The sequence below is a fragment of the Camelina sativa genome, chromosome 4 (assembly GCF_030686135.1).
Source record: "Camelina sativa cultivar CO46 ecotype springtype chromosome 4, ASM3068613v1".
NCBI classification, from domain to species: Eukaryota; Viridiplantae; Streptophyta; class Magnoliopsida; order Brassicales; family Brassicaceae; genus Camelina; species Camelina sativa.
The window spans coordinates 3579138-3590352 of record NC_141883.1 but is presented as its reverse complement, the minus strand read 5'-3'; the positions used below and the strand labels follow the sequence as shown (position 1 = coordinate 3590352).

At 39.2% G+C, this 11215-nt stretch overlaps 1 protein-coding gene and 1 pseudogene across 1 annotated transcript; both read left to right on the top strand.

Moving 5' to 3' along the window:
• The first annotated feature begins 3983 nt into the window (after positions 1 to 3983).
• LOC147945304 (uncharacterized) lies at positions 3984 to 5312 on the top strand (annotated as a pseudogene).
• A 1197-nt stretch (positions 5313 to 6509) lies between these two features.
• On the top strand, positions 6510 to 10775 carry LOC147945303 (uncharacterized). The gene is made up of 5 exons (XM_087509190.1): positions 6510 to 6569; positions 9579 to 9742; positions 9860 to 9971; positions 10064 to 10093; positions 10173 to 10775. Exons 1-5 carry the CDS (start codon positions 6510 to 6512, stop codon positions 10773 to 10775), a joined length of 969 nt encoding a protein of 322 aa, XP_087365316.1.
• Positions 10776 to 11215: the final 440 nt, after the last annotated feature.

Genomic DNA, 11215 nt, shown 5'->3' with positions numbered 1-11215 from the left:
TGTGACTGTCCTTCCTCTCCCAAACTTCTTTTGTCTCGACTCTCACTTCCCGACACACAACTTTTGCTGACTCAACGCTGGTCTCAACTCTCAACACTAGTTTTTTTTGCTTTATAAAACCCCAAATCCCCAACTTTTGCCGACTCAACGCTGGAAAACCAAGGAGACCTACCTTCGCTTCTGTCAGCCGCATCAAGGAATCAATCACAGGTATGTATGTTCTTCCCAGAATCTAAGCCGTTTAATGTTAAAAACTTAAGATGAGATCTGTTTACAGTTTCTCTTTCTCTCTTTGAGCTTCGTTTATAAGTTTCAATGTTAAGACTTAAGATGAGCTATGTTTATGGTTGTTGAATCTTGATGTTGATGATGATTTCGGAAACCTAGAGACAGAATATTTGATCTTAGTTGTTGAATGTTGATGTTGATGATGATTTATGAAACCTAGAGACAGAATATTTGATTTTGTTGTCTAAGCTCCTTTTGTCTCTGCAAATGTGTCTAACTGTCTTAGCTCCGTTTCTCTCTTTCAAGCTCATTTGGTCTGTTTTTTTTTCTTTTTTCTGAGTATTGTTGGTACGCTTCTAGTTTCTAGTGTGCTATGTAGAACTGTAGATTGGATTCAAGCATGTCTCTGACCATACAGGGTCAACTATAAGTTCTGTTCTTCTTGACTGTTTGGCTGAATGAGGGATAAAGAAGATTTTCACAATCACTGTTGACAATGCCACTGCCAACACTAATGCTATGAAGAAGTTTAAGGAAGCATTTAGCTTAGTAGGAAATAATGCAATGGTGTTAGGTGGTAAGTTCCTGCATTTACGTTGTTGTGCTCACATTATTAATTTAATTGCGAAAGGTGGTTTACATGACCTTAAGGATAATGTGGAGGCTATTCGGAATGGTGTTCAATATGTTAGAGCTTCTAGTAAAAGGCTTGAAGCGTTTGAGCAGAAAGTTGAGTCAGGAAAGATGACAAGAGGGTGTTTATCATTGGACTGCAAAACAAGATTGAACTCCACTTATCTGATGTTAACAAGAGAATTGAAGTTCAGATTGGCTTTTGATAGAATGAAGGCTGAAGATAAGCTGTATAATGATTATTTCTGTGAAACCGTTGAAGGGAAAAAGAGGATTGGACCGCCAAGTGAAGATAATTGGGATGAAATTGAAAGGTTAGTAAGGTTTTTAGTTATCTTCTATAACTCTACCTTGGTAGTTTCAGCATCATCGACTGTTAGCTCCTATAACTGTTACAATGAAATTGTAACAATAGAGAGGAATCTATTGCCATTGAGCACTAATTCTGATCTGAAGCTTAGCTTAAAGGCAGAGGCTATGAGAGATAAGTTCAATAAGTACTGGGATGGATCAAAGAAGCTAAATAAGATGCTGATCATAGCTAGTGTCTTTGATCCGAGGAACAAAATGAAGTTTGCGAATCTTTGTTTTGATATACTCTATGGTAAAGACAGTGCAAAATCTAAGGAGCTTACTAAAGCAGTTAAGGAGGTTCTAGAAAATCTGTTTGACGAGTATAATGCATCATCTTCATCTCAGTCGCAAACTGCATCATCATCTCAGAGTGGACAGGAGTCTCAAGGCGATCTGTATCAGAAAATGGATTTTGAAAGTGATATCGAATATCAAAGGGTGGACACTATGTACAACGAGTTGGTTAATGAGAATTGTTTTCAAGATGCAAGTTCAGAGTTGGAGTTATATCTGAAGGAGAAAGTGGAAACTCCAAAGGCTAACCAGCTTGGGATAAAGTTTGATGTCTTGGGATGGTGGAGGATCAACAGTCCTAAGTATCCTATTCTAGCCTCAATAGCAAAGGATGTACTTGCTATGCAAGTGTCTTCTGTTGCATCTAAATCAGCTTTTAGCAATAGTAATAGGATTTTAGACCCATTTAGGAGTTGCTTGACTCACTACATGATTGCGGTTCTGATGTGAAGTGTGCAGTGGTTAAAGAGTGAGATTCAGTTGAATGAGAAATGAGTGATTACAACTCAGCAAATGCTTGCTGAGATTGAGTTGCAGGATAGTCTTGAGAAAGGTAAGTTGTTCTATTCATTATATCCTCTTTTCAATTGTGCATTTAAGTATTACTTAGTATTAACTTTGTCTTCATTAATCTTTTTTTCAGAGTTTGAGTCGCTATGCAAGCTGTGAAGATGAATGTTGAAGTTTCTGATCTGATAGAAGTCAAAAGAGGTTTGAACAAATCTCTTACAAACACCCTTTTGAGTCCATTTGAATCAGGTCCCTGCATCTTATTTCTTTTTGTAATCATTATACATAGGTGAAAAGTGATATTTGGACTGATCAAGAGATGAATGATTGAACTTCTTGAAGATTGAAGAGTGTCTTTGTGTTTGAATGTTTGGAACTGTTTCTGCCTTAGTTATGTTTAATTGTTTTCCAGTTTTCTTCAGTCCTTCTCATTGGAACTAATTTCAGTTTGCATAAGTTGAAGCTTGTCAATGTTGTTATGTTTTATGGTTTGAATTTGAATAAGTTGAAACTTGAAGTCCTGGGTTGTCTTCTAATGTTTGTTAGGTTTATGTCTTGAAGACTTGAACTCTTGATGATCCGATGGAAATGTCTAGGATAATTCGGTTTTTACAGTATAATTCGGTTTTAAACCGGTTTTAAAACCGATTTGAATTGTTTTCGTTTTAATGTCGGATTTTAAAAAAAAGAAGGAAGCCGATCCGAAACCGAATGGATCCGAACCGATCCGATCAGGAAAAGCTGTCGGATCCCAATCGGATTCTTTATCTCCCAAACCGAATAATCCGAAATCCGATAAAACCGAACCGATCCGATCCGGAAATCCAAATGCCCAGGGCTAATGCTATCGATGAGTCATTGCACAATTCTTGTTTTATATTTATGCAAATGATTAATATATATAGAAAGAATGACTATACTAGTACATAAATCGTGGTTTATTACTAGAGTAGGTTCGTTTATTTTAAACTTACTAAATTAGTACTAATTAGTTGTTAAAAGACGTTTAACCCTTGGTTATTTGTTTAATTGCGGGGATGCCATTTTGATTTTTAAAAAAGGGACTTTTTAGTAAGAAATAGAAATCGTGAAACCCTTTGTATTCGTGAAAACCCTAAGGAGTCTTAGATTGTGTTGGTTGTTGTCTCTACTTGCGAAGCGATTGCGGAGGCGATATCGCTGGGGGTTCGTACGGAGATCTCGGTGGGTCGGAATTTGGGCAGAGATTTCAGTGGTGGGGATTCAGACAGAGATTCCGATGGCTGGGGATTCAGGCGGAGACTTCAATACAAATTTGGTTTGTGTTTCCTTGGGAGATTAAGAAGGAGATGAGTTCGTGAAGGGGAAATCAGGCCGTGTTCTGACGAAATTGAGTAAGAGGCGAGTATATTTATGATTAATACAGTTTGTTAAGTGTTGTTTATATGTAACAAATGGTGTGTTATTTTTTGGTATGTAGAATCGGCATGAAGAAACCGGTGAGGCGTTAACTACGAACGTTGAGTTGAAAGTATCTAGGTAGATAGTAATGATGAAAAAGTCGAAAGGTAAGTTTGTGATTTGAGAGAGATGTTTAATTTTGAAATTGGGTATGTGGGATTTGGTATGATGAAATAGTTAATAGCGAATATGGGAGGGATCTGGTAGGGTACAAGATGAAAATCTGAGCAATAATTATTGTTTTGTCGTATTGGGGTTTGGTGTTTAAAAAAAAACTTTTCATACTTCGTATGTCTTGTGTGTATGTGTACTTGGTAGAGTGGTATGTTGTGATAGAGTGATGTGATAGAGTTTGAGAGAGTTTATAGTTTGATAGAGTTGCGTGATTGACTTAGGAAGAATTGTCATTTGTACAATTCAGGAAATAGAATCTAAATTAGTATTGTATGCCATTTTCAGTTAAGGGATCAAGTGCATAGAAGAAGTACCCTCCAAGGTTGTATCCTGAAAGGAAATTACCCTTACAGAGACGGAGCATGCATCATAACTGCACACTGAGCAGTTTTGGATTTATGAAGGAGTGCATTGGGGATGATGTGTACACGGATATTAGAGATAATTCGCAAGTAGGTGTTATCTTAAAACTTGCGGATAGTGACTATGTATGGTGGGAAAAGTTGGTGCACTACATTTTAACTCGACAGCTGGCAATAAAGAGGAGCTATGAGATGTGGGCATTGATTGAAGGGAGTCCTATCAGGTTTTCTCTTTATGAGTATGAAGAAATTTCCGACCTGAACTGTGATATGATAAATTAAGAGGATAAAGTGGATGTTGATCATACTGAATTATGGGCTGAGTTAAATGTGGATGTAGGGGTTGGTCCAAACTGGTATGATTTGGATGAAGCGATGAAGCATTGTAGGACCTCGCTTCCTGAATTGAGAAAGAAGATTGGACTGTTGTTTGTCCTTCATGTTGGTATATTGGGGCTATCTCGGTCCAGCAGGATTCCATTAGAGTAAGCTAAACGAGTTCTGGATAGTGAGGCTTTTGAGAGATTTCCTTGGGTTCGTGTTTTTTTTAAGGAGTTGATTCAGTCAATTAAAGTTGTGTCCTTTGATAACGATACATATGCTATACATGGATGTGTACATGTCCTAATGGTATGGGGTTTGGAAAGTTTGGTTAACTTTGGGAAAAGGTATGGGAAGAAAAGAAAAATTGATGATGATGATGTCGAAGAAGTTGTGCAGCTACTTTGCTTGGGTGGAGGCCGCCCAAGGATTACAGTTGAATCCACATTAGCTGCAGAGAAGAAGTGAAAGAAAAAGGTAGTGTAAATTTCCCGAATTAATGGATCCTTTTGAGAAATTTTTTGATATTTTAACGAAACCCTATTAATGAACATATTTTTATCCGGTTGTTTGAACGTATAGGTGGACGTTAAGCATTTGGTTTTCAGACGTGAAGAGGGTATATATCCAACGTGGCCAGGGGAAAATGCAGTATTCAGAGAAGGTGTTGGTGGTAATAAGTTGTTCGATAATCTGCTACATGATCTTTTCCTCGGATGTGTAGATGAGAAAGAGTGGTCTGGCTATGCAGAGGAGGGTTTCTTTGATAAGAAAGCGGAGAAGAGGCAGGTGGCAGCTAATAGTGGAGATGATTTTGTGGACCCACCTCTTATGAAAAAGTTTAAGGCAACAACCAGCTCCTCAATGCACAAGAGGTCAAAAGGTCCGGTGAAGCTTAAAGAATTGAATGATGAAAACGGCGATGATGGTGATGTGAAGGGCGGGGAGAAAGGGGCATTAGAAGGCGTTCTAAAGCTGTTAGGTAAGCTTGATTGAAAAATGGATGAAATGAATGAAAACTTGGGAGGGAAGTTGAAAAGTATTGGTAAGCAAGTGAAACAGATAGAAAAGAAGGTTTCAGTCCTTGAGAATGATGTGGTTGAGTTGAAGACAGGTAAAGACATCTTGCCCGAGAAGGCAACTTTGGAAGAGAAGCCTGTTGATGAAGAAGGTCAACTTGCCCACGATGAAGATTCAAAAACAGGAGAGGCTGGTTGTAATGACCCTCACCAAGGGCAAGATTCCCGAAATAAAATTCGAGGGAATGACTTGGGAAAGACTTAAAGAGATAGGAGATGAAGAACAAAGAGAAATGACTGAAAGATGTTCGAGGAAATATTTGTGAATCAAAAGATGACCGAGCCAAGATGGAGTGACCAGGAGTACGGCCAAGACCCTAAGAATGATCGAGAGTCGACGGAGTGCGCGGAAATTTGTCCGAGAGGTGTGTCGGAGTGTCCAGACGCTTTCGAGAAGGAGTATCGAAGCATTCGGGTTGACCAAGAAAAATGACCGAGAGTGGCCAGAAGGATCGTTGGTGTCCGAACGGTCGACAGACTGGGCCGAGAGGATCGAAAATGTCCGGAAGGATCGCGACAGTTGTCCGAGAGACCGAGAGGAGCTGTCTGCGTATTGCTGAGAGAATCGTTAACGATCGACCAATGATCGAGAGGAGTGCTCGATTGTGATGCGCATTGTCAAGAGGACCGATAGCCATTGTCCGAACGATCGAGGAAGTTGTCCGAGTGAGACGAAAGTCACCGAAGGGGATGTCAAAGGTGCCAGACGAAGGATCGAATTTTTGGGAAAATTATTATTTCCTAAAAATATTCGACCAATCAAAAATGAGAAAAGTGGAGATTAAATTAATCTAAAATAGGAGATAGTGGAGAATTAATTAAAACAAGATTAAGGGAGATAATGGAGGATTAATTTAATCAAGGAGGATTAAGGAAGATAGTGGAAAATTAAAATAATCAAGAGGAGATAGTGGAGCCTAGTGGAGGATTAATATAATTCAAGGAAGAACTAGTGGGAATCAAGGTGGCAAACCAAAATTCTCCTAAATGTTAAGCAACATGCACAAGAAGAAGAAGGGAATCACATGCATTAAGAAGAGAATCCATAATGTGAATGCTTGATTAAGACAAGAATTGTTAAGGAAGCCTATAACGATCGATCAGTTGATCGGGAATGTGTTCGATCGAGACGGGAGTTGTCGAAGGGATCGACAGCAAAGGACGAATGCTGAGGGTAACGTCCAAGCGAGACCGGTAGATGTCGAGAGAGACGGACGAGAAGCGAGTTAAGCCGCAGGAAATAAAAATAAATTTAATTTCCTCACAAGAGTTTGACCAATCAGATTTCTTGCATGCTCATGCACTAATAAGAGGATTTACATGCACTAATAAGAGGATTTGCATGCACTAATAGAGAGGAGTTAGTGGATTAAATGTCGATTAACTATTGTGGAGTGTTAATCACGCACGCCATGCAAAGGGGGAAGAAGACACTTGTCAAGGCGCACTAAGAAGAGGAAGAGAGGACTCGCGCCTATAAATAGAGAAGGGATGCTTCTCATTTGCTCATTTCCGCAAATTTTCTCTCATCTCACTAAGTCACTCAAAAGCTGTTCTTTGTGGAGAGATTACCGAGAATTTGTTGAGAGATCTCCGAGAGATTGTGCCGAGAGATTGCCAAGCGAGCATCGAGAGATCATCGAGGAGAAGAAGAGTTGTGTCGAGAACGAGTTGTCAAAGAAAAGAAGGATTTGTCGAAGAGATCATCAATCAGTACCGGTGTTAGTGTCGAAAAAGAAGGTCGAGAAAAGACGACAGTTGTGTCGAAGAGCGATCGAGAGCAAGACGTACTTGCGATCAAACTTAGTCAAGAGTGAGTCGCGGTTTTGCTCGAGAGGAGTTGAAGCAAAGCAACGTTTGCGGACGTAGAAGCGGGGAGCTGTCTGACGCGAAGGGGAAAGCGTTGTCTGATCGTGTGGTGCAGTGAAGTCCGGTAATCATCGTCGACGCGCGAGAGGTGAGTCTGCGGTAATGCATGTAGTATAGTTGCATATAGAAATGATTTAAATTGGTTGCATGCGTAATATGGTAGGATTCATCTTAGTGAAATGTTTAAATGCACATCTAACATGAATCACCATGCAAATGAAATGGATGAAATTTTAAGTAAGAGGGAACACTTAAAATTTGGATTTAGTTACATGCATAATTGAATCTAGATTTACTTGAATGTATTCTTGTTTAAAATCAGGTTGCATGTGAATTTGGACTTAGGGATTTAAGTGGTTAAATCGCGAATGGTTGCATGCATATTAGAACTTGTTGCATTAACTTGCTTAAGGTGTTTATATTGTTTGCATGCATGTAGAATAATCATAGGTTGCTTGTTTGTGTTCTTACTTCTTGATAGATTATTGCATGTTTTATTCTTGCTTGATTTCATGCTTGTGAGCTTGACTAATCGTTGCTTGAATTATTGTTGTGAGTTTTATTTTAGCTTAGCCTCTTGAATTTGTTTCTTGAGTCTTGGCTAGGATTGTGTGTCGGTATTTCTGTTTCCAAAAGCGGATGTCTCATGAGAGTTCTCAACGACCACTCGCGCGAGACAATGTTACGGCTGGCTAGCTACCAGCGTAAGCGCTACATGATGATGTAGCTAAAGGTGGGCTCATGTCGGAGAACTTTGTGGTCTCGGCATGGGAAGTGTTGGAATGGAACAGATTATCGATGGGCCCTAGGTGTAAAGAGTCTAGAGTATTCGAGTGTCCCTTGTTTATGTCTAGTCGTCTTTGCATGTTATGTGTTGTCTAAGAGTCTAGGATAGTTCAAGTATCCCTTGTTTATTCTAGTCATCTTAGCGAGTCGCGTAGGTGGTAAGAGTCTAAGGTATCCAAGTAGTTCCTTGTTCCCTTAGGTCGTGTTTCTCATTTTGTAGCAAGTCTAGATCTTTCGAGTTGAGTCGTAGTGATCTAACCTCTCTTGCTCGTTTGTTGTTTTGCTTCCGCTATTGCTTTTGTTGCGTTGCTTTGATAACTTGCTTGTTTTCTTTGCTTGCTGGGGTAGTCGGGTTGGGGAAGTAGAATCCCGTTTAAGAGAAAGGGGTACCCAGGCTCACTGAGTAATCTTAGATTACTCATGATATTATTTTGGTCTTGCAGGGAAGCCTAAGTGAGTCTAGTGCTGGAGCAAACGTTAGGGTACCGGATAGGGTTTTCCTTGTGTTCTTTGTAAAACCCTATTTTCGTAAATGGTTATGTAATATTATCCAACTATCTTTATATATTGCTTTGATAATTTATTTTTGATGAAATATTTTATTAAAGTAATATATACGGTTTTCAGGAAAACATGGCAAGTTGCAAATGATACTCGGACTTGTCCGGGCTGACACAACGCACCAGGCCACAAGGGTTGCAAAGCCTACGTAGTCTCGGTCGCGGGAGGAGTTGTGCCAGGGAGGACTGGTCGGGAAGTCTGCAGTTTCCGTCCTTCGACCGGATAACCCTAGTGCAGTTCCCGCATTCGTAGCGTTCTCGGTGCCGTCCGATGGACTCCGTGGCCATAGAGCGGTATTGGGGCGTTACACTGGTGGTCAGGTCGAGAAAGATGAGGTAGGCTTGGTTTGAAATTTTATTTAAAAAACAATTACATTGTGAAATTCTTTACAAAGAGAAGTGGTTTGTCTGTGCAGAATATTGCATAGTTGGTGGGCATTGACAATTTTGAAGCTTTAGTTTCTTTCTTAGCCCTCTATCTTCTTTTCCAATTTCCGTTTATGTCTTTTACGTTAACAAGCTTTTTTCCAAACTCTCGAGATATAAAAATCAGATCGAAATTTTTACACACATAATACACATAATTCCATGTCATGTGTTTCTATTAATGTCTCTCGTTTTAGTCATGGCTATTACAGATGAAGCAAACATCGCAGGATGATTTTTCCATTTCATGTGTGTCTAAAAATCATGCGAAGAAAATCAGGTTGTCTTTGAAGAATGTTAAAAATATGCGAACGGCAGCACTTGATGAGAAGAAACTCTCTACACCTATTACAAAACAACCAGTTGTAGCTTGCATTGAGGAGACGAGGAAGAAATTTACGACACCTAAAAACCAAGGAAGGAGACTTTTTACACAGCAAAAGCAACTGTCATCTTCGGATTGAGGTTTTTCGGATCCTATAGAGAATGCGGCTAGGAAAAATATTGAATTTGTTATAGATAAGTTGTATTTGTTGTGTAAGGATGATGATATTGGTAGTCCAAATAAAAGGGATAGAAACCTTGCAGCAACACAGCTTGACCCGTACATTGGTTCATTAGTGGATAAGCGCATTCTTAAGGGGAAGGTACTTTCACCAGCGCATTATGATCCTTTTGAGAAAGTGTCTGCAAGCAAGGTTGACAAGTTAATGGCTTTCATAGACGATGAGTGTTAGTCTTCTTATTTTCATAATGTCAATTTGAGCCATTTTTATGTTATTATTGAAGTTCTAATGTTTTGTTTTATTTTTGTTTTTGGTAGCGCAAATGGGCTCGACTCCAGCGACTCATCAGCTAATTTTTACTTAAGGATAATGACACTGAAGGAGTTGTGGCCTAAGAAAGATCCGCAATACGGGTGGTTGAAGGATGCGGTACGTATGCAATTATTTTCCATATTTTTGAAAATTATGTTTTCCATTTTATGGAGACATTGAATACTGATGTGTTCTACTAAACTTGACAGCACCTGTGTCCAGTGATGCATATGCTTAAGGTCCATGCAGACCGTGTCCCCCTTCTTATCCGATAGGATTACCTTCCTAGATCCATGGTTTGTCAATCAATGGGCGCAGGACTACAAGAAGTTTGACTCTCAGAAGAATTGGTTGTTCCCAGAGACATACTTTAAAGTCTACAATGGTCTCTACCCTAATTACGGTATGACAAAGAAGAGGTGGGTTAATGATGACGATGTTCTTTACTTTGCACACAACATCAATAATGACCATTGCGTAGCTGTGGTAGTGGACTTAGTGGGTCGACAAGTGAATCTGTATGACAGCATCTGCAGTTTGTACTCAAATGATGAGGTTATGAAGTCTTGCAAGCCATATATTCGTATGACTCCTGAGTTGATGCATTATGTTGCCCCTCCAGAGAAGAAAAAAAATTCAGTACGCGAGCTTTCACGTTTTACAGGGTTAAAACATGTCCTCAAAACCTTCACAAGGGGATTATGGTATTTTGTAGTTAAATACATTGAGTGTTTAGCTATTGGCATTTCGTATGAAGGTTTATCTGATGCTGCAATGCCTGCCATCCAATTAAAACTTGCAGCTGAGATATTTGATGAGGTTCCCGACACTGATTGCTTCATTCAAATGTCTGACCCAAATCCTCGTGGTTTTGAGACAGGTGGTGTTGAGTTTATATCACAGAGAGAAGTCTGTGTTTAATTAATGAGTAGTCTCCATGCTGAGTCTGTCTTTTTGAACTCTAAATTGTCTAACCAAGGTTTTTTTGAAATTCTGCCATCACACCCATATTCTTTTTATAAAGCTAACAAAGTTGCATGTTCTTCGTGACAACGTTTAGAACATGCAACATTGTCCTTACCGCCGGAGCTCAAAGAGGAGAGTATTCTTTTTGTCTAGATGGGTATGGATTTTGTAACACGTACGCTAAGAAAATGTAAAAATGTATACGCTTGATGTTTAGTTAATATCTACATGTATTTATGGTTATTTTGTGTACACATACACGGCACCACTAATTAACATTCATATTACACACTCATAAACATTATACACATACGTATTACACATATTGGCCGCTAAGTTACAATAAAAAAGGATAATGCTTAGACTAATACAGTTTACACTATTACACATATTAG

Bases quoted from the DNA above. Each gene is read 5' to 3' on its own strand.
- LOC147945303 (XM_087509190.1), top strand. From the start codon at position 6,510: ATGTGTTCGATCGAGACGGGAGTTGTCGAAGGGATCGACAGCAAAGGA. The intron at 6,570-9,578 runs GTAACGTCCAAG...TTGTTGTGTAAG, and splicing joins GCAAAGGACGAATGCTGAGG to GATGATGATATTGGTAGTCC. The intron at 9,743-9,859 runs GTTAATGGCTTT...TGTTTTTGGTAG, and splicing joins TCTGCAAGCAAGGTTGACAA to CGCAAATGGGCTCGACTCCA.